The sequence below is a fragment of the Octodon degus genome, unplaced genomic scaffold (genome assembly GCF_000260255.1).
Source record: "Octodon degus isolate 3935 unplaced genomic scaffold, OctDeg1.0 scaffold00010, whole genome shotgun sequence".
In the NCBI taxonomy this organism is placed as follows: Eukaryota; Metazoa; Chordata; class Mammalia; order Rodentia; family Octodontidae; genus Octodon; species Octodon degus.
In genome coordinates, this window is record NW_004524586.1 from 870,174 (window position 1) to 895,974 (window position 25,801).

General features: G+C 50.0%; 2 protein-coding genes across 2 annotated transcripts in view; one reads left to right on the plus strand and one right to left on the minus strand.

Moving 5' to 3' along the window:
• Positions 1–12,320, plus strand: part of Ffar4 (free fatty acid receptor 4) — a 24,194-nt gene extending 11,874 nt beyond the window's left edge. Inside the window, exons 2-3 of the mRNA XM_004625484.1 lie at positions 1,512–1,640; positions 11,931–12,320. Coding sequence (XP_004625541.1) covers positions 1,512–1,640; positions 11,931–12,320 — 519 coding nt within the window. The remainder of the gene's footprint in view (positions 1–1,511; positions 1,641–11,930) is intronic.
• Positions 12,321–15,614: 3,294 nt separating this feature from the next.
• Positions 15,615–23,660, minus strand: Rbp4 (retinol binding protein 4). Its single transcript, XM_004625485.2, has 6 exons — positions 23,558–23,660; positions 23,335–23,463; positions 23,104–23,240; positions 22,869–22,975; positions 17,604–17,816; positions 15,615–15,900 (listed from the first exon to the last, which is right to left on the minus strand). The coding sequence occupies exons 2-6, from the start codon at positions 23,443–23,445 to the stop codon at positions 15,863–15,865; spliced, it is 606 nt and encodes a 201-aa protein (XP_004625542.1). The 5' UTR covers positions 23,446–23,463; positions 23,558–23,660; the 3' UTR covers positions 15,615–15,862.
• Positions 23,661–25,801: the final 2,141 nt, after the last annotated feature.

A 25,801-nucleotide genomic window follows, 5' to 3' on the forward strand; every position in this document is an offset into this window, starting at 1 on the left:
TTCTTTCTTTCTTTCTTTCCTTCTTTTGAGATGGAGTCTTACTGCATTTCTGAGGCTGGCCCCAAATTCCTGGGCCAAGTAATCTTCCTGCCTCAGCCTCCCCAGTAGCTGGGGCTATACATGCATGCCACTGCGCCTGGCTTTGACATACTTTAGAGGCTTGAATGTGCTCCTTACCACAGAGCCTGCGGCCTTCAGTGCACAGTGCACTCTGTGACGACACTGAAACCTTGGTCCTGTCGCTGCGTGCTTGTGTGCCGCGCATCACTTCCAACCTCAGCAGGTCTCCTCCAGTCAATTTTCTCTGTCTGTAAAAATATGTATTTATTTAATGTATTTGGTTGTTACAGGGCCTCACTGTGCAATGTGGACTCGTGGTGATCCTCCCACTTCTAGCCTCTAGTGCTGGGATTACAGGCTTGCGCCACCACGCCCGGACTCTGGCTGGCTCAGCCTGCCCTGGGGCAGGGCTCATGTGGCAGGTGGTGCTGGAATCGAACCGCGCGCGGTCCCTGTGCTTACCTGAGTTTGCCTAAGCAGGCACTTCAGTCTGCTGAGCTATCTCGCTGGCCCAGTTTTCTTTCTAAAACATTAATTTTAAGGGCAGGCAAGATAGCTCAGCTGACTAAGCACCTGCCTAGGAAAACGCAAGGACCAGGGTCCAATGCCCAGCACCACATGTCATGCCAGCCCTGCCCCCACCCTGGGGCGCACTGAGCCAGTGACTGAGTCTGGGCTTGGTGGTGCACACCTGTAATCCCAGCACTGAGGAAGGTGAAAACAGGAGAATCACTACGAGTCCGAGCTGTATAGTGAGACCCTGTAACAACCAAATACATAAAGCAAATAAATTTAAAAATTAATTTTATTAATGCTCTTTTGATATACATAATGGCCATATTCTCCATAAAGAGTTTGTACTTGTGCATCATATATCTAGATTCCTCTCTTTTCATGCCCTTTTCTTCCCCTCCCTCTAACCTTTCGTCCCCTCCTCGTTTACAAAGGCTTTGCTTCCCTTGCCTTCCTTCTGTTCTCGGCTTGCCCTTTTCCCTCCCTTTCCTTCCCCTCTCCCCGCCCTGGTCTCCTTCCCATCTGACCATCTTCTTCCTACTTCCCAACACCTGCACCCATTCTGGTCCTTGCTTACATTTGCTTTCTCATACAAGAGAAACAATGTGAACTTTAAACATATGAGTCCCATTTATTTCACTTACCCTCAGCCTGGGCCATGCGAAGGCCTGCCCACCGCCCCATCTGCCTCCAGCCCTCACCAGCCTGCGGCTCTGGGGCTCAGTGCCTCCCCTGGAGGATGTAAACAATGACTGTGGCCCCTCTGAGGGTCAGAGGGGAGCCAGCGCTCTGTAAGGGGCAGTGGCAGCAGGGGTGGGCTTGGTGCCATTTGTGCAGTGTGGAAGCTTGCCAGTGCCCGGTGACCCCCAGCTGGAGCTGAGCTGTAGGCCACAGATACCGCCAGCTTCTAACAGAACTCCTTTCTTTCTTCTAACTAGGAGATCCCCATTTGCACGCTGGTTTGGCCCAACATTGCCGGAGAAATTTCATGGGATGTGTCTTTCGTCTCTCTGAACTTCCTGGTGCCGGGGCTGCTCATTGTGGTCAGCTACTCCAAAATTCTGCAGGTATGTTTGACTCAGGCACTGCGCTGCGCTGAGCTTCACTACAGGCTGGGGCACTTCCAGGGCAGACTCACAATGTCCAGGCCAGAAGGCACCTGAGCGTCGCCCTTGTCTGACCTTGCTTCACTGACCAGCGCTACCCTTCAGCTGCTCTCAGGGTGCTGTTTGGTTTTTCTAGAGTGTCTTCATTAATTTTTTTGCTCATTACTAGGGTAATGCAAGATCATTTTTTAAAAAATGGGGAAAGAAACAGCATAAGGAATAAACAGTTGCCATGAGGGAAAAGAGAAAACATAGGGAAAAAAGGAAGGAGAAAATCACGCGTGTATGTTCACAGGATTGCTAAAACGATTGTACTGCTAATCTCTATCAGATTTTTGAAGGTAGCAGTTAATGCTTAACATTTTTACTTCGACCAGTTTTATATGCTACTATCTGTAACCTGAGCAACTACATTGAAGACAGCATTGTGCAATATAACTACTGTTAAATACCTTTCATCTTGTTGTTTTAAGTGTGTTTCTAACATCCTATTATTTTTATATTCTCTTTAAGATAAAGTTTTTTAAAAGACAAGAAAAAAATAGTTTATGGAAAGGAAGAGTTAATATTTTAGTTGTTTGATCAGTCTTCTATGCCTATATCTGGTAGTCTGAGCAACAAATTTTTTCTTTTTGGCAGAACCGGGGATTGAACTCAGGCCCTTGCACTTGCCAGGGAAGCACTTATTCCACTGAGCCATCTCCCCGGCCCCTGAGCAACAAATTTGATAATAATGATATATAGCATAACAGCCATCGTCAATTTCCTATTCTTGTTTTGAAATTCTACACCATTTTTATTGCTTTATGTTGCTTTCTGTCTTTGTCCTTGCCATTTGTTTTTGTTTTTTTCTCTCCAAAGTGAAATAAAAGAAAAACCAAAAATTAAATTGAAAACAAGCACAGAACTGTATAACAGAGAAGCTGAGATCTACCTGCATTTAACAGCTCAAGGACATCTTTACAGATATTTTTTCTGCATTATTTGCACATGTATCATAACACACTGTATATGTGTGTTTAATGAACCGTATGAAATTGCAGGTTAAATTGGCCAAACAGCTTCTGCCGTCCTTCACAGACGCTGTAACTGGCTATCTGTTCCTTAACTTCCCCTTTCCCCTCGGCCGTGACATCTTTCCATGTCAGTTCTCGTAACTTATCTCATTATTCATAATGGTTGCACGGCTTTCTATCATTCAGAGGTCATATAATTTACTGTACGGACTTTGGGGTTGTGTCCATTGTTTCCCCGTGCAAACACAGCAGTATCAAGAATGCACACATTTTAGGGCTTCATGGAAGCGTGGTCTACTAATAGAAAAGCACACCCAGTTCACATGTTCTATTCACAAACTGAGCACAATATAAAGCAGCTTTGGAACCATGCAAGGCGGGAACATCAACCTCAGTTGTCTCCTGACCTAGGGAATGATGTCTTCCCTCAAACAAACACAGACTGCAACATGAAACAGACGGCCTGCCTCTGCTTCCCACTCTTCCTGCAGCCTATCTGCCTGGCAAACACTGTGCACCTCTGCTTATGCCTGTGGTGAAGGGTCACTGTGAAACCCTGGCCTCTCTTTGCAGTGTGTAATTGTCAAGTCTTAAGTTCATAGTATACTAAGTGTGGATTATCTGGTGAACATGCTTATTGAGGTGGAAAGATCCTGTGTAGCATCTAGCTGTTTTTATGACCCTCCTCTGTGGCTAAGGATCTGTAACCCTCTTAAATATTCAAAGTCCAAAGCCAGGCCAGTAGCAGCCAGGACCACCGATCCTTGCTTCTGGGGGAATTGGTCTCCCAGGCCCTCCCTAGAATCTTCCCCACCAGATCACTGTGAACCCAAAAAGGACCCCAGCCTAGGCTTGCTTAGTCTTGGGATTAAGGTCTGGAAAGTGCTTGCCAGAGGCACCTGGCACATTCTATTATTATAAAAATGTCAACATTTATCATTAAAAGGAAAAACATGAGGGAAAAGGGAAGAGAAAAATTTTATGTCAGAATTCTTTCTGTAGTATTGAACATGTACAATGGATGGATTCATTTAGTCCTAAAAAGAATGCCAGATGAGAAAACCCAGGCCCTGCGAAGTTACACAGCTCATCCACGGCCACACAGTTCATAAGTGGCCGCTGAGACCCAGGTGGTCGGACCCCAGAATTTCACCATGTTAATTCATCAAGCGTTTGTGAAGATTCTGCTCTATGTGACATACTGGGGGCGCGCATGGAGGTGCACATTCTCTAAGTGGGGAGACAGACAAAGGCTGCTGCCATTTACAGGAAGAAACCTGGAACCCAAAGGAGAGAGGTGCAGGGACTGTGTAAACACCGTCCCCTGCCACATGCTACACATGCATGAAGGACACTGGAGCAGAGCAAAAGGCCATGAAGACAGACGTGGAAACTGGAAAGCGCTGCCTAGACAACCTGGCTTTCAGTCACGCTTGCGGTGTGGTCTTGGGTAATTTCTCACACTCTGAACAAATGGACAATCCTAATTCTAGGAACGTGAGGTTGTTGGGAAGCAGCAGAGACATTAAGTGTCTGCCCAGCCACAGCTGGAGATAAGTAAAGAACCTTTTTCTTGTTTCTCTCTGAGCATGCTGGGAAATAGTCTCACTGACATTCCGAAGAGAAAAAACAGTGAGGTTTGGAGGCAGCAAGAACAAGGAGCCCGCAGTGGGTTAGGGCTGGCTGGGAGGGCTGTAGGCCTCTGAGCTCCTTCTATGGGGCTCCCTCCTGAGTCCCAGAGAGGCCCAGAAAGTCTGGCATGCCCCTCTCCCATGCTGCCTCACACATCTAAACCCCCTGGAAAAGGAAGAATGAGTTCCTGCACACTCTCACCTTGTTCTCAAGGCCCCTGGGAAAAACCCAACAGTCAAGTAAGGCTCCCCTTCCCCTGTCTCCGCAGTGGTCTGCTCTCCAAGCACTGTGCGTTGAGACTCACAGCCTCCTGTCCCTGCCAGCCCACTCCTCCCACACAGACACCCACATGCAGCTCATGGATGAAACAGCAGGTCTGACTTGCAGTTGTGAAATGGGGCACAGACTAATGGATCGGAAATGCAACTTAGGTCCTGCTACTTCCCTCACACAAGCATGAAGACAAGAATCCTCTCCAAAAGTCCTACGTGACTGCCCTTCCTGTTCCCATAGCCTCATCTCGCTCCGCATGTCCAGGTTAGCCTGGGCCAGCCCCTCATTTTGCCAACACCCTGGTATCTCAGGGCCTTTGCACTCGCCAGCTCTTCTCCTGGATCTCTTCCCTTGGCCTCTGCATGCTTGCATCCCACTTGCTTTAGGTCTTTATTCAAAAAGACCATCCTCAGAAATGCTCCCTGTCTTTTTCTAAGTCATTACCAAGATTTGTTTCGCCCTGAAGCACGCATTACCCCTGTCATATTCCACTGATGTGTGTTCATTTGAGTATCATCTGTCTTACCCACTAGATGCAAGCTCCAGGAGGACAGAGAGGACTTTGTTTTGCCATTGCTGTCCCCATACCTAGAACACAGCAGGCTGACATCCCACCAACAGGGGTTTAGGGCCTTCTTTTCTTGGGCAGCGGGAAAATCACTGGACCAAGTCTTAAGACACTGGGGCTCCAGACCAAGCTTTATCACCACGTGAAGTGACTTAACTAACACAGGCCTCAGGTTCCATTGGCGCCAATATGCCTTGGTGGATGATTTAATGCAATAAAATGAAAGAGAATATGATGTTTTGAAAAGCACAATGTTAATGCAAATAGGAGTCTCTCGAAGATTACTTCCTACCCTATTGGCAAAACCGCTTGTTTAGCCTATTTGCCAGGAGGAGGATGACATTGGTCCTCCCTGAGCACTTGTGAGTTTGCCGCTTGGATCACATAGGAGTGAGCAAGCTGCTGCCAGGTGGACGTGGCCAGGTGGACGTGGCCTCTGAGCACAGCCCCAGGGCTTGTCCCTTCTGCCTCCTGAAAGCAGACAGCACGCAGAGGTGCTGAATACAGAGGCCAGCTTTTCTGCCTGAGCTTTTTCTGTCAAGAGCAGGCTCTGTGAGAGCCATTGGCCACCACTGTCCCTTAGCCATGTTCATAGGACACAGAGCTACAGCCCCACCCTCCCACAGCCCAGCCTCTCACCTCTCTCTACTGCCTCGCACCCAGGTCCCATCATCACTAGGCTTGATAAACTCCCTCCTACAATGTTATGATCTTCCCTTGACCTAAAATATTCTCTAGCGGCCTCAGCAGAGCTCAGTGGGACGAGAGATCTTAGGAGGGATTTTGCTCAGAGAAGCCTAGGAAATCCTAGGAATTCTCCTGAGGACTTCGGAGTCTTTGTTATACCTTGGGAATTTTCAACACAGGAATAGACCAGGCAGGCCACTCGCCACATAAATTCCTCTCTCACACAGAGCATCTCTTTGGATGTTGCTTCATGGAACCCTCTTTAGGAAACCTTGTTCTAAACACCATTACCAGTTCTGACCTGGGCAAAGATTCAGAGCAGGCTGGATCTTGGCTTGTCCTCTCCCAGTAGCCTTCAGGAGCTGGTTCATGTGCTCTGGCTAGTGGCCATATTTGCCCTCTGCCTTCCCAACTTCCTCTTTCTTTATGACTCAGATGTGCCATACATTTTCAGTGGCTTTTTCCAATGGACAGCTTTCCCAAGGGAATAGCTCCAAATGACTCCTAAGTACATCGATCAGGCCATCAACTAGCTGTTACATCATCAACATCAACAACAACTGACATCATCTCTTAGCAACCATTGCCGTGACAAGCCAAGACGCCTCCACCCTCTGTAACCATATGCATTGGCCCTTTCTGCTGGTACCCCTCGTACACACCACAGTGCAAGTGCAGCATGTGCAAGGCTCCCTGGCTTATGGCTGGATGTTCGGGCCCTATGAAAATGCTCAGAGCATATTTGGGGCTCAGCATTTCTTGGTAAGCCAGTGAGTGTATGGCTTGTAGTTGGAAAACCCTTAGCCTAACTCAGACTTTAACTAAGAACCAAAATCAGTTTCAGTTGAACATGAAGGCACAGCGCTGTGAACACTGAGACCTTCTTCGCTTGCCCTCACTCTTTAGCTTTGACAGAATGTGCGCACGCAAGGAAAAGGAGTCAGACCTTCTGGAAAGAGGAAGTCTTCTGGAAAGAGGATGGTCCCAGCTGAGCTGCCGACCAGCCAACCTCAGAATCCTCACCTCTGCCAGTGGGACCATCTCCACCTGCTTCCTTCTGACAACAACTCTCGCTTGGTGGCATGGCGTGGGCAAAGAGGCACTGTTGGGAGAGATTCCTTCCTGCCTTCAGAAGCTCCTGGAGATACAAAGCCAGTCAGTCCTTAAAGGACAATTTTACAGGGATTCTTTCAAAGGACTGGGGAGAAAACACCAAACCAAGCCTGCTGTCCTGATGAGCTCTCACATTCTAGTGAGCATGAATCACTGAGGGAGTTCAGGGAAGCTGCAGATTTCTGCACTGCTCAATTGTGCAGAATCAGAATAGGAGAGGGTGGAGCCAGGTGGACACCGAACTGTTTGGTCATGATCCACTGCTGGGGAGCTGCACTCACAGCCCTCCTCCTGGATGGCAGTGTGCTCTCGTGGACATCAGAACCAGTGCCTCTGTGCAGGGCACATGTCCCCCACTTGCCCATGAGACCAGAACAAAGCCATTTCACCTCTCAGCCTCCCTCTTAGTTCCAAAAAGAAGGTAAGTCTGGGGGTTGTTTGGAGAGTTAGAGTGAATCCTCAGAACTTAGTCATGCATTTAGTTTCATTTAAAAGTACATTAAGGCATTCCACCCAGTTGTAGGGACATTTGAGATCCTTGACAAACGTTGGCTAAACTTGGAGTGTAGTGTGGGAAGGTGAGTGAGGAAAGAGCCCTGTTGTGTTATATGATCCATTTTCTTCTTTACTCTGCAAGTTGTGGAAACTCTGGAGAGGAGGACATGGCAGCATCTGTCAGTGCTAAGTGGACCAAACCTCCTGTGTCTCCATGAGGCAGCCGGCTCTATCTGTCACAGTCATTGTCAGACCACTGCTAGAGCCCTGGGCCACAGTTTGCACAGGGAGCCCACAGTCCAGGTCAGGTTGGAAGCAAGAATGATGCACAGACGTGGACCTCACAGCACACATGGCAGGTCCTGCATGAACACCTGAAGCAGCGCACTAGAGGATACCAGGTGGGGGACCAGTCGGGAGGGCTCCTGGCAGCGCTTGGCATTAGTGCTCTGAGCTAAAAGCTGGAAAGAAGAATCTCCACTGATGGAGATAGCAAAGTACAGGAAGGAGTCAGTTCAAGATTAAGAGCATGCGCAGGACTCTGTCAAGGCTGGAGCCCAACTCTGCAACTTCTCAGCAGAGTCCTGCTGTGCAAGTTCGCTGACACTTAGAGCCTTAGCATCCTTCTCCATAAAATGAAGATCTCTGAGTACCTGTGTCCCAGAATGCTGAGAGGGTATAGAGAGGTAAATCAAGCTACAGGTAAGAGCCAGGCACACAGCAAGTGCTCAGTACATGTGAGCTCAGATAAACTTCATTTATTCAAAAATATTGGTGACTATACCAGGGACTCTGGAAGCTTTGCTGTTTCTCTTGGCTGGATGATGTGAGCAGCACAAGGGATGAAGCCACCAGGCAGCACTCAGGCCCAGGTTTCCACTCAAGGGCATCATCTCCCAGACCCATCAGCCCAGCAGGGTCCCCAGGTTGACCAACCTTTACAGGAACACAAGACCTCGTTTTGGTGCTACGGCAGCTTCGGACTTGGATGTGCTGATCTGACCCCACGTTGGAGTCTGAGATGGTACACGTCCACTGGGCAGCAAGCACCTGCGGAGCAGGAGCAGAGGAGCGGGCCGAGCAAAGCGTGGCAACCCCCTCGGACCTTTCATGATGTGGCTGATCATTAACTATTCCACGCTGAATTTTCACAGATGGGGCTGTCACCATTTATTATCCATGGAGGAACTTTCAACAAGCAACATAAATTTCCTGAGAATCAATCTGCTCATCTGTGAAGCAGTAATAACAATCATATAACAGTTAAAAAGAGGGGCTGTGAAGATTTAACATGACAACTGATGAAACAACAAGTAGTGTGATGCCTGGAAAGAAGGGGACACCCAGGAAAGTGCAGGGATCCTGGTTCCTGCTTTGGGGGAGCTTCAGGAGGAATGAAGGCTGTTCCTGCAGAACCTGCTGTCATGCTTTTAATCAACAGCAGGCAGACCTGAACTCCTACGTAAGTGAGAAAACCTCAGTGTCATCATGCAATACAGAGCTACCTTTAGTTACAGAATTAGAAAAGTTCTAAGAACACATTACGCCACTGTGACCTTGGAGTTAACTTGCCCATACTGTGAATGACACTAATTGCCTTCCAATTATTTTCCTCTTGAGGTTCTGGACTCCCCAGGAAATGGGCCCTGGGGCCTGCCCAGAGCTAACCATATGACCAATTTTCCGATGATGAAGCACCTCAGCGTAGGAAGGGCAGGACACAAGGCCTCAGCAAGTTAGCAAGGACCAGGAGCATGGTCCGAACGTTCCACATTGGCTTTTCCCCAAGGCAGAGGTCGTACGGGCATGCCAGGCTCCTATCTGCAGCCAGCACCTGCGCACCCCAGGAGCGTGCAGCCAGGCCCCCCCGCCCCCCGGCATCACAGAGGTGACAGAGGCCACCCGGCTTTCTCCCCACTGGTTGTGTCCAGAGGAGGTTTAGAATTTATGTCCGTCAGGACACCAGGTGTCCAAGAGCCTGAGCACTGGAGCCTGTCCAGCAACGCTGGTGGCCACTGACTCAGCCGCTGTCACCACCCCGCCTGATGAGTCCCTCTGACGGCAGGCCTCCTTCCCTCTCAGGGACACAGCCTCTGGCCTTTTGCTCACCGGTGCCACGCTGCACGCTTGCAAGGTTCTGCTTTCAAAGCTGGCTCAGCCAGTGGCCTTTGAGAGAGCTTCCTCACTTGTTCAGTGAAGGAGTAAATTAGTCACTGACTACTCAAAGTGTGGTCTTTGGACTGTCAAAAAGCAGCAGCAGGGCAGATTTACTACAACGGGTTGTCAGAAATGCTGGATCTCAGCTTAGCACAGACCTGCCAAGTCAGAATCTTTTTTGTACTGTACTGGGGTTGTAATTCAGGCCTCACACCGCATTACATCCTCAGCCTTATTTTGTTTCATTTCATTTCATGGCCTCCTTAACTCACTAAGGTGCCTAGGTTGAGCTTTGAATCCTGGCTCAGCCTCTAGGACTGGTGCTGGGATTAAGGGTTTGTGTCACTGTGCTAGCTTAGAGTCTACATCAAAATAAGGCTGTGCTCCTTGCTTCTAGGCACAGTGACATCCGAGGCATGCTGCCTTGGGAACACAGCCCTGTTGTGCTACGGTGCCCTGGTTCTGAGATGCTGTGAAGCTGTTCTGTGGCTCGCGTACGCAATCTTGGTGTGAGTGGGAGGAGAGCGCGGGCAAGGTTTTATCTTCGTCTGGTTAGCCGGTGTCAGTACATGGGCTGCTTCTGTGTCCAAAGCTGCCCACTGACAGCTAAAACCCTATCTGACCCAGAGTAGGATTTTCTAACTGACCAGGTTGAACAGGAGAACCAGAAAGGGATACCAAGAGTCCAGAACCCCCTCCTAAATTCATGTAACCAAGATTCTCTCCATTTCCCACGACATCCTCTGAAACAATCATTAGTGCAAAATATCAGGTCCCAGCAGTCACTAGGAAGAAGTTACTCAGCTGTCACACTCCCCTGGGTGTGCAAAGGCTGTTACTCTCACGCCTCTGAAATGGGGCATAAATACCAAATGGTTGGGACTTTCAATAAATATCACCAGGATTGTTCTAACCAGCTCATCTTTCTTCCTGGGAAGGGGCATACTCAGTAACACTTGTGTCTGACTCGACTCCAGAACGTTTCAGCCACTTTTTCGTTGTGCCTGCTTATTCTAAAATGTCATTCCCAGTCCCTTCAAAGTTTCCCCTGCCTGCAGTGGAAATATGTTTGTGCCAGGGCTGGGAGGGGCATGGAGGTAAAGGGCTGTCCTGTCGGTACCCTGCTCTCCCTCACTGGCAGGGCTCTATATGATTGCCCATGGGATGGGCTTGTCCCTCCAGTGGGTCATTGCCTCTGACTCCCATGCAAGTCCCAGTTGGCCAGCAGGACATTGCTGCCAGGCAGTGTCTTCACCACAGTACTGGTGGCCTTTCAGCGAGACCCAGCTTTGTGTTTGCGCTAAGCCTTCTAGCAGCCACCTTAGCAAACCAATGGGCTCGAATCTCAGCTGCTTTTCATAGCCTCAACTCAGGGGCTCGTGGGCAAGACCAGGCTCCACCTTCCCTCGTCTCTGAGACAGGAGAAGAACCTAGTTTGGTAGTCTGACAATTCCCTTCTGCCTGGCCTGGCCACATCATCCTGCCATCTCCCGTGGCCTCTCCCCACTCGGCAACCAGTAAGGGCAAGAGGGGAAGATCAAGGCTATGGCCACTTCAACAAAGCACACAAACAGGGTGAGTACATGCAGCGCCCATTGGTGGGAGCCTGGCTGAATGGCCACAGTGGCGAAAACTCGCAAGCACTAACAAAATAGCACGAGCAAAAGGCTTTCCCTCTCAGCTGGCAAACTGAGCACCATGGTGGACCGCTGTGTGAAGAGGAGGCAGAGCCCAGGGAGTGCTCCCACTGGGTCCGGGCACGGGCACAGAGGTCCAGGGCCCGGTAGCCGCAATCACTCCCATGTGTGTGGTGGCACATTTTTAGAAGGTCTCCCAGGAAACCTGTCACTGTAGTCACCTCCAGGGCATACAAATGCCCAGCACAGAAGTTTGGAGAAGAGACCGTACACTCGCCATGTGCTCCCTTGCTGCCATTCACTCGAGTTTGCATCTCAAGTATGCGTTGCTTGTGTACAATTACATGCTCTTCAAAAAGCAGCAGCAGGGAAGATGAGCTCTGAGCCATGGCCCCCCGGATCATCTGGCTCCGGCTTTTCACCTCCCCCCTCTCTCCCTTCGCTATATGGGTCACTTTTCTGCCTCGTTTCTTGCGCTCTGGTGGCACCTATTTTCCCAGCACATCCCAAGTGTGGTCCACAGGCCAGGCCTCTGAGGAGGCAGCTCTTTCCGCAGAAAGTTCCAAGGACAGGAGTCCTCAGGGCAGGAGGACGGCAGACTCCGACTCCAGGCTCCTAACTCAGAACTCCCGTCACAGGCAGTCACCTGCGGCTCTTTCTCTGTTTCCTGCAGATCACGAAGGCATCGCGGAAGAGGCTCACCACGAGCCTGGCGTACTCCGAGAGCCACCAGACCCGCGTGTCCCAGCAGGACTTCCGGCTCTTCCGCACCCTCTTTCTGCTCATGATCTCCTTCTTCGTCATGTGGAGCCCCGTCATCGTCACCATCCTCCTCATCCTGGTGCAGAGCTTCCGGCAGGACCTGCTCGTCTGGCCATCCCTCTTCTTCTGGGTGATGGCCTTCACCTTCGCCAACTCAGCCCTGAATCCCATTCTCTACAACATGTCGCTGTTTAGGAATGAATGGAGAAAATTTTTTTGCTGCTTGTTGCGTCCAGAAAAGGGAGCCATTTTTACAGACACATCTGGCAGAAGAAATGATCTGTCTGTTATTTCCAACTAGTTAAGGTTTTCTCTAGGCAGATTTTCTCTGGGGAGCCACAGTGTGTATTTCAAAAGAACTAATTTCCAGAACCATCCACCAGTGTACCTCACTTTAGGAAAATCTAATCTATGCAAATACACATCTATGACATGAGCAAATTAAGGGATGCTTATTCAGTGTAAAAAATTTATTTTTCCTTTTTCATCTTTTTTTTTTTTTTTTTTTAGAACCAGGGATTGAACTCAGATCCCTGCGTTTGCCAGTCAAGCGCTTATCCTACTGAACCATCTCCCCGGCCCCTTTTTCATCTTTTTGAGACAGGGCCTCACTATGCAGTTCAGGCTGGCCTTGAGCTCACTTTGTAGCCCAGGCTGACCTCAAACTCACAGTGATCCTCCTGCCTCAGCCTCCTGAGTACTGGGATTACAGGTGTGCACCACCATGCCCAGCAATATTTTTCTTTTATAAAAGGATCTATCAGGGGTTCCTTTTACATATGAACTTTTCAGTGTTTGTAATATGATTGAGGTTAATAATTTGTTATTTGTAACTGTTTAGCATTCACATCTCCCACATATAAAAGCCATACTTTATTTAAATTGAGTCTCTAAACAGACTCAGGACTCAGATTTCTCCTTTATTTTATTTAACTTTTCAGTTCAGGTTGGACTTGAACTCTCTGTGTAGTCCACACTAGCCTTGAACTCCCAGCAGTGCCTCCCTCTTCCACTTCCTGAGTGCTGGGCTTGCAGGCAGGAGCCGTGACACCCAGCACAGAGTTCTCCTTTAAAGGGTCATGGCCACTCCGGGCCTCTACCTTGGATTTAAAGAATTTCCCAGGAACAATTAAGAGTGGTTGTTTTCATTTATTAAAAATGTCATGGACCTGTGCGGGAAATGTTGAGTCATAGAATCAGAAAGAAGGCGAGAGGACTCCAGAGCCTCTACTGAGCTGTGCGTCGTGGATACATCCCTCAGGGGACTCCAGCACCTGCTATGGCCAGTGGTGCAGCTGCTGGAACTGCAGTGATAAAGCGGACAGCTATGGGCCTGCTGTTAGGGAGCTTGTGCTCTTGTCAGGGCGAGGGACGCACACTAAACAGTGTGCAAATGCACCGTCCTAAAGTAGGATAGGACGCTGTGGGAGTGATGGCCACTTCGGAGGGGAGGGGCGGGTGTAGGGAGACCTTTCTCAGGAGTGACACGAGTCCCTGCTAGAACTCCTCTGAAGGATTTTTTTTTTTTTTTTTGCGGGGAGAGGTGGCTCAGGATGCCTCAAGGGCAGGTCTGGTAAGGTATGAGGATCTGGGGATGGAACCACAGCATCCAGAGCCTGACTGCTTTGCTTAAATAGGCACTTAAACAACTGAGCTAATGGGCTGCCCCCCCCACTAGAACTTATCAATGCACGCCAAAGACGTGCCGAGTCTAGGAGGCCTCTGTAAGGAAGTCATTCAGTGTTGAATGGATACCGCTGGGAGTTTGCAGCTGCAGACTAACAAGGCTCGATGAATGAGTTTAAATGTTACTCTGGCTGCTATGCAAGAAATATATTCTGAGACGTGAGAAGAAAAAAAGACCAGTTAGGTAGCTACTGACATAGAAAAAAATTGGTGTAATTCTTGGAATTAGGTGACATTAATGAAGAATTGTGAGAAATGGTCTTGGGACATACTTTGAGATGATAGAGCAAGATAGTTTATTGATACAGTAATGTAGAATTGAGGGAAAAGAGGATTCCAGGGTGGCTCATAGATTTTTAGCCTGACAATGGTTGGAAGGGAAAGCCTGGGGCAAAAGTGGGGATGAGAAGGCCAAGTGGGTTTATTTTTGTTGTTGTTCTTGTTGTTTGTTTGTTTTAGTTTTAGTTTTGCTGTACTGTGGCTTGAACTCAGGATCTTGTGCTTGCCAGGCTGTTTATGTTGCTGAGCTATATCCACCAGCCCCAAGAGTTTCATTTGAAGAAAGTATGTTTAAATCCCAGTGAGACATCCAAATGGAAGAGGTACTTGAGATGTGGAGGACGGGTATGAAACACACAATTGTTGGAAGATGCAGATGGTATGTAGAGGCCTAGTGTTTTATGAAATGCCCCTAGGAGAGACTGGAAGGAAGGAACAGAGTCAAAGGCTGAGCAGAGAGGCGGTGCTGACAGTTGGATATTGGGCCAGTGACTAAACACATAGGTCCTTTCGGATAGAAGGTTCTCAACAAAGCAGCCAGTCCCTGTTGTTACCATTACTCATGACGTTTCTGGAGCTGCTTGCTTCTGAAGTAAGATTTATGTGACTGTGAGCTTGGGGAGAAAAGGGCAAGTGGGTTTTCTTCACCTTTAGCTAATCGGTGTGGTGAAGCTCTTTTCTGAAGGAATATGTGGATATTCTATGTGTCTTTGGGATTGTCAGATTAAAGCTAAAGAGGCGTGCTCTGAGCCTGCTGTTCCGTGACAGTGAAAGCCAGAGTTTTCCCACCTGTCTCCTCTACCTTAGGTGGAGAACAAGGCACATGGTGGGGGACGATCCCCCCAACACTGCACTGCACAGACATGAGCCTGGCAGTGCTGGGCCGCTCCTAGCCACGCCAAAAGGCTGTCACAGGTGGGAAAAGTGGGAAAACATTCCCATCTTTCAAGAGAGAAGTGTCGGGTGAGAAGTCACATATCCAGAATCTAGCACACAGCTAATGTGCAAGTTGGATTTCGACTCAAAATCAAGATTTTCTGGAACCATTTGCTGTCATTTTGAAAAGAAGAAACAGAGGCTCCTGGGAAGACCACAAAACTGAAGCTTTACACAGAGCTATGTGCTAGAATTCACAAGCACTGCTCCTGGTGGAGGACAAGACTGCCGAAGTCCCCACCTGCAGCTCCACCCCGCTCCTCCTCACTCACCCCATGGAGGGGAGCTGTGTTCTTTCCTATGGACTGGCTTCTAGGGCCCCATCGCCCAACCTCTCTATGTGCTAGACACAGTGAAGGATGGGTTGCTTCCTCATGTGCATCCTGACCCAGGCATCTCAGCCTTGCAGGCCCAGACAGGGCTGAGCCCACTGCGTTGCCTATCTCAAGACTCAGGGCTGACAGCCTTGGGCTTGCTGGTGGCTATAGTCCCTTGGCAGGCTGGTAGTTGAGCCTTTCACCATTAATGAGGAAATCCCTTTTTTGTGAAGTTGGGAGAAACAAGTTTTTCATAATGGAGATGAGGCATTAGAGCGGGTCAAAGGTCAGAAAGAGTAAGAGGGCAGAATGCCTCCTGGAATGTGAGAGGACACGCCCCTCTGCAGCGCATGGATACAAATAAAATTCAAATCATAGAAAGCTGGTGTCTATATTTTAATAAATCAAAGTTTGGAATCCCAACCCTCAAGTAGTCCCTCAGAAAACTTCAGCAAGGTATACATTTGATGTGAGCAGATTTTATCCTTCCCACATACATTTTATATGTAAGGACGGTTTTATGTTCACACAGGGAGATGCAGGGAAGACTGAACGCGTAAGATAAATAGCGAAGACTGAGAGTTAGGTGAAAGTTTCCAAATGAAATTTTACATCTTTGATGTTACTACAAAAAGTTTCTTCCTGATTTGCTTTGACAGTAACCTGAAATACAGAAAGCAAAGTCATTAATGACAAGAAGATGAACCCAGGGCTTATACAGATAACGAATACCACGGTGGCCTTGAGTTTGGCTTCACTCCTGTTTCTTCATTCAAATTTATAGTGAATTCAAACCCTCAAAGTTAGGTGTGGCTGTAATTCATAAAACACCCTCAAGGCTGTTCCTGAAGCCTTTTCTACCCCCAGGGCAGTGGGCTGACAGGACAGGGCCTGCCGCCTGAAGAGCGCTCCTGTCATTTTTGCCAGACGTGCCTCCCTGAGCTTCACAGCGGCCCGGGCTCACCCTCCCACCTCAGGACAGGAGGGCTGCGGCAGCCGAACCTCGGCCTAGAACCGGCGGCCTCATGGTGCACACCGTGTCCTACATCAGCGCACAGCGCGAGAGGGAGCTTCAGAGCCACACAAATCTGGGCTTGCGTTCAACACAGCTACCTAGCAGAGACTTGGGTCTATGTTTTCAGTCTTCTTTGGCCTCCATGTTCTCACCTGTGGAATGTGGGCAATGAGTGTTCACCTCACAAGGTGTGTGTGAGGCCTGACTGAGGTAATGCAGGGGAAGGGCTTGGGGGATGCTGGGCAGCAACAACGTCCTCTACCAGCACGCAGGCTGCCTGCCAGGGTGACACCGCCACGCCTCTTCACAGACTGACTTCACATCTGTCTGCTATAGACGGTTGGTCAGGTACCCAACCAAAATGTTCAGTTTTGTTCCCTTTTTGGCATATGGTGGCATAACCCTATTCTGTTTTGAAACCCAGTTTCCCATAGGAATTCAAAGTAGCACACTTTTCTCTACCATGCTCCTATCCTAAGTCAAGATAAGACAAAGATAATATCATTTTAAACCACCTTATGTTTGTCCCAGGGGACTGCCTCAAAATTGTTAATTTGACCATTATTAGGTTTCATATAGAATAAATAATGTTTGTTAACTACTGTTCTCTAATAAACTCACTACTTTAACGTCTGTGTTTTTACATCTGTGACTATACTTGCTACCCTGTCCTTCCTGGATGACACTTAATTCCCCTAAATATGAATTTAGTTAAGATGGTTTTGGGGGGCAGTGAATCCAAGAGTAAACTGGCCTGAGGTAGCAGAACAGAAAGATAAGAGTATCCCCTGGCGTTCTACTTAATTGCCAGGGTTTTGGAAAAAAGACCTGGGGTCACTTCTACACTGGCCCAGGAAAAGGCAAGAGGAGGCCCAGAGGCTGGGTTCTTCCAGCTCCCTGTAAGGCTTGATGCACTGTGTCAACTTGAGAAGTCAGAAGCTTAATTAAATAACTGAAGTAGGTAACTCAGGAGTTAGGCATTCGAGGGTGTAGAGGACACTCCCTTCCCACTTAGGTGAGAAGTTTAGAATTTAACTAACTGAGTCAGCAGGAGGCCACAGGCTGTCTCAGTAGCATGAGTGTCACAGGACACTCGCCCTTATTTGCTCCTGTTGCTTCGGCTGTCAGCTGCCACCTTGAACCCTTGCCCCTCACCCTGCCCTGAGCCAGCTGACTATAGACTGAAACCTCCACAAACTGCGAGCAAAATAAACCTTTCCTTCCTTAACGTTGAGCGGCAGGTATTTTGTCTCAGCAAAGAGAGAAAAGTAAGGCCCTCGCTGATCTCTCTGTGTGTCGCTGCTCACAGTCCCGGTGGCCGGCCACTCCCGAGCCCCGCAAGCCCACGCACCGTTGTGCTCGATCCTCCGGTACTGCCTGTCCAGGCACAGCTCCTCCTGCCGCTGGCGCACCAGCGCCCTCGCCTCCGGGGTCAGGCCGTTGGGGTCACGGGAGAACACGAAGGAGTAGCTGTCGGCACAGGTGCCGTCCAGATTGAGCAGGCGGCAGGAGTACTGCAGCGCAAAGGTGTCGTAATCCGTGTCGATGATCCAGTGGTCGTCATCTGCGGCACAGAGTCAGAGGGTCAGCCGGCTGCGCACGGCCGGTTGGCCCAGCTGTGGACAGCTAACGCTCTGCGGATTCGTGAAATCGGCTGCCCTTCCTTAGGAAGCCGGTGCCTTACAGAGACGGACAGCTTTTGTAAAGCTGGACAAATGAGAAAAGCTCTCAGTCCTCATTGTAGAAAACCGTCCTGGCTTGGAGGATCCCTCACTCACTTCAGTGATTCCGTCTCCCTGGCAATAAATGACAGCACACCTTTCCAATGGAGCACTGAAGACACAAGGCCATCAAAAGCCCAGAACGAGCATCTCCTGTCCTGTCAGGCCATGCACTGTCCAGGACCTGGCCTGCCATCTGACCGTCCAAAGACACCAAGAGCGGTCTTCTTGGAGGATATGCAGCCACCAGCTCCCCGTCTCATTAGCCCCACTGGTCTCTGGCCGCTGTCTGCTGGAGGAGCCCACGGCCACGTGGCTTCTCTGGCTCCATCCTAGCCCTACTCAGGATCACTGCTCACTTCACCAAGGGAACAAGGTACTTTTCACTTTTAGGGCCCAAGAAACCACCCTCTGGCACCAGACACTCCCTTGGCCTGCTTGTCCTCTTCACGGCTCTCAGCAGAGGTGGGGCCCGAGCCTTGAGGAACACAAGTCGGATGTATTGCTCAAGGCTGAGATGCAAGTAAAGCAGAGGTGGTAATAGTTATTAACAAAGGTAGGATGGGAAACAATGTGACTAGGGATGTACTGGGTGATTTGCCATGGAGAAAAAGCAGTGCTTGGGGCCGGGGAGATGGCTCAGTGGAATAAGCGCTTCCCTGGCAAGCGCAAGGGTCTGAGTTCAATCCCCGGTTCAAAAAAAAAGCAGCGCTCAAATTTATCCATATATCTTATTTTCAAACTGAAGTGCCACATTTCTACTTACTTTAACCCTCTTATTAGCACATAACTCTGGCTGGGGCCTCCTGAGCTGAATTATGTGCTGTAGGGCCTTGGATGCTTTCTCAGGTATTTCTCGCAGCTCCAAAGTGCACACTAGACTCTTTGCCTTACAGGTGGGGAGACTGAGGCACACAGAAACTAAAGGAGTCACCCAGCACAGAACGAGCAGGGCAGGACCAGGGAGACAGCTTAGGGGCCAGGGAGAGACTCAGTGGAATGAGTGTTTGTCTGGCAAGTGCAAGGTCCTGAGTCGGATCCCTGGTACCAAAAGAGCAGGGCAGAAGTAAGACAGAGAATGGCAGTGTGACTCCAGAGGCTACGTGGTTATCCTCGAGGCCACAGTGTCTCCAGACGCTAGGCAAATGGAGGGAGCGAGGAAACAAGCAGGAAGAAGGTCCTGCGTCTCTGCCCCACACCCTGGTCCTGAAGCGAGGGATGCTCTGCTGTCGCCGCGCTCACGCCATGTTGCAGGGAGGCAGGGACCTGGGAGCCACAGCCGTCTACCGCTGACCCTCCATGGCCTCCAGGTGGGACTCTCTGAGCAACCTCTCGAACACCTCCTGGGGACCGTGTTCAACCCAAGCCCAGGCCCTGCAGGAGGGCCGGCATTCACGAGGGCATGGCTCTCCCTGCCAGAACGCGGGTGAGCCAGCACTGCCCCTCCCAGGCTTTCTCAGGCTTGTGGACCTGCCAGGTCAATGACTGCTCAGCAGCGACTACGAAGTAACTCAGAAGATGGGCCAGGAATTATTAAGCTACAGGGCTAATGCCGTCCTTGCCCTAACCGTGGGCTCCTGAGTACTGGCAGTCTTTCCATCCTTGGATGGAGCCATCTCTGCTTCGGTTACGGGACCACTGTGTTACCATAAGCAGCCCATGACCCTGCCCCTATGACAGCAGGGCACTCACCTGGGAAAATGCCACTCATGGGCCCAGCAGCCAGCTAGTTGCTTTTAAAAAAATCTACAGCTTTAAATTTATTTCTCCAAAACTGTTGCCAGAATGTAAATTCCAATGTGGAAGCTAAGAAACTTTCAACGCGTGACTCTAGCAAAACCAAAGATGGTTCTGGACTTTATTTTATTATTATTATTATTATTATTATTATTATTTTGGCAGAACCTTATTTTTTTTGGCAGAACTGGGCATTGAACTCAGGCCCTTGCACTTGCCAGGGAAGCGCTTATTTCACTGAGCCATCTCCCCAGCCCTTTTCTGGACTTTACAAGAAAACCTACCTTGCTTTAGTTTGTTTTGAGGCTCATTTTGGCACAACAATGACCAAGCATAGGCATCGTAGGAATCCTGACCGATTCTGCCTTCTGCAAGTATTTGCAAAAGCAGGTCTGCTTGAGCGCTGCCATAAACAAAGTGCTGGCTTCTCCAACCCCTCACTCCCAGCAACAGTCTAAGCTCCTCTGGAGAACCAGACACCCCCAAATACTCCCACACAGCAGCTAACTGCACCTCGTAGACAGGCAGAAGAGGACTGAAGACAGTGGCTGGCCCCCCTCTACCGCTGCAGACAGGGGCCTGTAGTTCAGCCCAGTCTACACTGTACCTCCACATATTGGTTTAGCAGTTCAGACCATCGATCCTCAAAAAAAAAAAAAAATCCTCGTAAGGGGAACTGTGCCGGGGAACTGATTCTATTTCCCTTTACTGGTTTTTTTGTTTTGTTTTGTTTAATTTCTTTTTGTGGCTGGCTCGGCCTCCCTTGGGGACAGGGCTGGCACGGCATGTGGTGCTGGGGATCCAACCACGGTCCCTGCGGTCTCTGTCCCAAGCTTATGAAAGCTTTACACCGCTGAGCTGTCTTGCCAGCCCCCCATTTCCTTTTATCTTCTTAGATCTGTGTCCTTCAAGTGTCCAAAAAGACCAGGCCCAGTTGAGAAGCCCCCATGATTCTCAGGAGTGACAGTCCAGATGAGCTACCAGGTGAAACATTTGTGCTACTCCGAACTACTCATCAAAAGAACCCAAATGGCGCAGGTAACATGAGTGGAAGTCAGAGCCCTCGAGACCTGAGCATGGGGCTGGCCAGATAGCTCAGCAGATTAACACACCTGCTTAGGCAGACGCAGGGGTCAGAGGTTCGATCCAGAGCCTGCTGTGCCCCTGGGGAGCGCTGAGACAGACTGAGACTGGGCATGGTGGCACACACCTATAATCCCAGTGCTTGGGAAGCTGAAAACAGGAGAATCACTACAAATCCAGTCTGTGCAGTGAGACCCTATAGACCCTGCACTAAATACAAAAAAAAAAAAAAAAAAAAGATCTGAGTACGCATTATACAGACAAGCGTTTTCCAAAGTTTGCTGTGTCAAAGCCAGCTAAGAGGTAGTGACAGAAACTTTATGTCACAGGTATTCTGAGTGCTCTCAGTATTTCAGCTCACTGAATCATCATAAAACAACTCTGCATGGCAGGGAGGAGGCCCATTCTCACTTTGCAGAGGAGGAAACTGAAGCAAAGAAAGGCTAAGGAGAAGTCCAAGGTCCCCCAGGGCATGGCTGACTTGGAGTACGGACTCTAGCCATCTAACTTTAATAGGGCACGCTTACGACTGTGGGCTGAGCAAGCTTCTTTCCTGAAAGGCAACTGTGGAAGGCATTTAGCACTGGGCCTCCTCCGCTCCAGTTAGCTCACCTAACATCTCCACCTGGCACTTTCAAGATTCCAGTTATCCACCACCACCACCACCACCTCAATCCTAGAGAGAATCCCAGTATACCAGAGCTAAAAGTAGAGCTAATTTGGTTTGGAAAAAAGACAAGGCAAGAGACAAAAACCCTACCTCTTCTTTGGGTCCACCTCAACCCATGCCTAAAAGCATTGTCAATAGAATTCTATTCCTTTAGAGAAATTCTATTCTTTTCTATTCCCTTAAAAAGCACATCTCAAAATGCAGAATAATATTACATGTCTCCTAAAACTTAGTAAACTTGTGTCCTCTGGTATTAGTTTTTATAATCCATTATCAGAAAAGTATATTTTTACTCTAAATCAATCACTTTGGAAAATTTTACCACACTACTTGAAATAATTTTTCTTACTCCTCCTGATCAAAAACTTCCTCCCTTTGTAGTACATGCATTGCTCTGCATGGTGTGAATCACCACTGAAAACATAATCTTTAAAAATGCAATTTAAACTCACATACGATTTTAGAGTAAATCCCACAGTGTGTGTCCCATGTAGAGCAGTAAGCTACACGCATATGTCTTCCTTGGTTCCAACTGAAGCAAGTTCTCCTGAACAGCCCCCGGGCCTACCTCATAGGGCACTGCCAAAAACACTTTGGCCTACATTTGGAGACTGTGCCTGAAAGGCACACAATTCCAGCCCAAGAGGTGGAGCCGTGCCTTCTGACTCGGGCTCTCACGGTGTGACTGTGGACAAAGCGCTGCCTTCTGCAGCCTCAGCTTGTTCACAGGTGACACCTGCCTCTCCGAGATCCCACCACACGTCTTCCTGGACCTGCATTATTCTCTAGCTACCGAGAGAAGACTCCAGAGCAAGTTGTCATGATGAGACCAAGTTTCAAGGTGCTTTACTGAGTTTTCAAACCTCACCCTAATTTAAGTTTCAGTACCTCCTTGGGGAAGAGGTCGCTACCACACAGAACAGGGTCCCCAGCTCAGAATCTCAGGATTGGCCGGCAGGGCCCTCAGTTACAAGCCAGTCTGCACACTGTTCCCTCCATCTCTGGACGGGGATGTGGAGTCAGCAGCCTCTGGGGGGCCCACACATTCAAGCTATCTCAGGGACTGGGCCCAAACAGATGGAAGAAATGCAGATTCAGGGAGAGTGGTGTTGTGGGAAGAAAGACAGGCGGTATGGAGCAGGTACACACCCAGCAAGGGTCTGCATGGAAAAGAGGCACTTGGCAAGTCCAAGGGTCCCCTTGAGCTTCGGCCAAGTTCCTTGCCCTGGGACACGCGCTTGCTGCCCCGGTTCCCAGCACCCTAACTTCAGATAGGCCGAGGGCTCGCGCTGCTTACAGACCTTCCCAGGCTGATCTTCCCCAGGTGGCCCCCGGGATGAGAAACCCTGTGCTGAGGCCAGGAATGCCCCCATCCTCAGAAGGATCCTGCTGGCTGAGTACTCACTCCCTTTCTGGAGAAAGGAGGCAACGCCCCAGTACTTCATCTTGAATTTGGCCGGGTCTTCGGTGTCCGTGAAGGTGCCCACCATGTCTGCGCACACTTCCCAGTTACTGCAAAAGGGCGAGGGGTTCTGAGCCAAAGCAGGAAGGGTGTTTCCTGGCTCCACTCACCTGGTCCCCTCCTCCTTCCCCAGACAGTGTGGCACCCAGGCAGACAGGGCCTCCCACTACCCACTGACCTCAACAGACGCACTCTGCCCTTGGCTGTGGCGCTCATGTGGCCTTTCTCGTCCACGGAGAACTCAGCGATGATGTTGTCTTGCAGAAAGAGACCCTCGGGGTCCTTCTTGGCTACTGCATACCAGGTCCCAGAGAACTGTGCAAAGGGTGAGAGGGAGGTCTGGGGTCTGGGGCCCACGGGGAACGAGGGGCGGCTGGTACCAGGCCCCCCCACTCCGGCGGGTACCTACGCGAGCCTTGTCGAAGTTCTCCTTGACTCGGAAGCTGCTCACTCTGCAGTCGCGCTCCGCGCGCCCGCCGCCCGCCGCCGCCAGCAGCACGAGCGCCCACACCCACTGCATCTCGCCCGGGAGTCCGCCCTGCGGGAAACGCGCCGCCGTGAGCGCCGGGTCGCGGACCCCCGCCTCCCAGCCCTGCGCCGCCCCGAGGCCCGCCCGGCCGGCCGCCGCTCACCACCGGAGCCGCGTGCAAGCCTGGCCGCCGCGTCCCGGCGCGAGGAGCAGGGAGGCGAGCGCCCGCCGGCCGACCCGCGCTTTATAGCCCCGGGGGGAGGGGGTCGCTTTCGTAACCGCGCGGGGTGAAAGAGCGAGGGGGAGGCGCGGGCGGCGGGGGGCGGCCAGGCCAGCGCTTGCATCATGCGCCCTGACTCACCGCCGCCCGGGCGCAGGGAGGGTCGCTCTGGGCAGCCGCGGACTAGTGGGGCCGCCGCGCAGGGTGGCCAGACTCTCCCGCGGCGCTGGGCTGCGGGGCCAAGCGCTGGCCCGGTTTCCCCGCTCTGGTGCCAGCAGTTGGCGGCCTGGGGTGGCCTCGGGGCCAGGTTGCCTCGGCCGGCCGGAGGCTCCAGTGGGCCTGGTAGGAAAACTCTGGTCTCGCAGAGCGAATAGGGGCCTGTGATGTTGCTGAGACCCTTGCTGCGCCAAGTTGGGCGCTCCGCCTTCAGGGACAAGTTATGCAGGGGTTTTGGGGTGCTTCAGCCAAATGGCTTTTCCTTTTCGTGAAGGATGTATTTTACTCTTTGAGAAGAGTTGTGGTGCCCTTTGCGTCAATATTTGTTCTTTAGTTTCAACATTTAGACGCATTTAAACGCCCCTTGTTAAATATTCTCTAGAAACGCAACTCCGGTCAGGATAGCAAATAGTTGAGCAGCCTGGGTGGTTGTGCGGTTGGTGGCCTACTTAGTGCGCCGCAGTCCCCGAAATCACTGTGAAGCACACCTCCTGATTGCTTATGATACATTCATTTCATAGCCATATCGGAAACGTATTTAAGTTTGTTTCCAAAACAGTCAAATGAATTCGTAGAGGAATGGACGAAGGAGTGACCAGTATTCTAGAACAGCAGTGGTCAGTAAGTCCAAAAGCTGTTAAGGAGTGTTTTATCTCGAATCTCGCCGAGCACTCAAGACTCAGGTTTTGGCCAACTGAGAATTAATGACATGGCAGAGAAATCTTTTCTTAACTGTTCCTTCCATACAGCATTAGTAGTGTCTTCAGGACTCAAATTGGAAGAAACCGAGATGACTCTGGAACATTTTGCTGCACCTGAAATGAGAGTAGCTAGGAGAAACCAGACGCCAAGCAAATAGGTTCCCAGAGCAACGGTCCAGCTGCTTCTACCCCGCCCCCACAACGAGCAGCTGCAGTTTCCTTCAACTTACTGTAAGCTTTTGGACATCACCTGACTGGTGCACAGCTTCAACTTTCCCTTTCTCTGCACTAGTTGTCAATGCCTATTTCTGACCACCAAGCTTACCAGATCTTCTTGTGGGGCTTTTACCAAAATATGTTTATAATTGTTCCTCTGTTGTCCACAGGAGGTTGGTGCCTCACTCCCTGTGGACACAAAATTCCATAGACACTCGGGTCCCTCATGTAAGATGCTGTCATATTTGCATATAAACTAATCACACCCTTCTGTATACTTCCACTCATGTCTAGGTAGCTTATGACCTTATACACTTCTACTTAAATAGTTGTTAAACTGTATTGTTCAGGGAATAATGACAAAAACAAAAGTCTGAGGGCCAGCAAGATAGCTCAGCAGACCAAGCACCTGCTTAGGCAAGCGCAGGGACCATCCCCGATCCCCTGTCCCTTGCACCATGCGCTGCGCCAGCCCTACCCCTCAGGCAGGATGAGTCTGTCAGAGTCCAGGCATGGTGGTACACTCCTGTAATTCCAGCACTGGAGAAGCTGAAAACAGGAGGATCACTATGAATCTGAATTGCGTAGTGAAACCCTGTATCAAATACATTAAAAAAAAAAAAAAAGGAACTACCATGGTGTAACTATGTCGTATACAAGCAAGACTCAAGGCAAAAGCCTTCAAATGACCAGGGCTGTCTGGACAGTGAGAGTGGCGGGGAGCGGTGGGAGCCTACGGCAGAGTGCCCTTGATCTCACATCATCTCACTCACATGGGACCAGCCTCATGCTTGGGATGCAGGAAATTCAAGTTTTGCTTTTGGGCTTTTCTGAATTTTTTCTCTTCTTATATTTTCTATCTAATGTTGGTTGAGTTCGTGGACGCAGAATCTGTGTGTAAGGAGGGCTCACTGCAACCCCAAACAACTGCAGAGGGTGTACTCTAGAGCCTGTCCTGCAAGAGCCGTGTGTTCAGCCATAAATTCTGTACGTACCTGTGCTCCGTGCATGGGGAAGTATTTCCAGGCCCCGACCTAGCTCCTGTGCAGTGTTT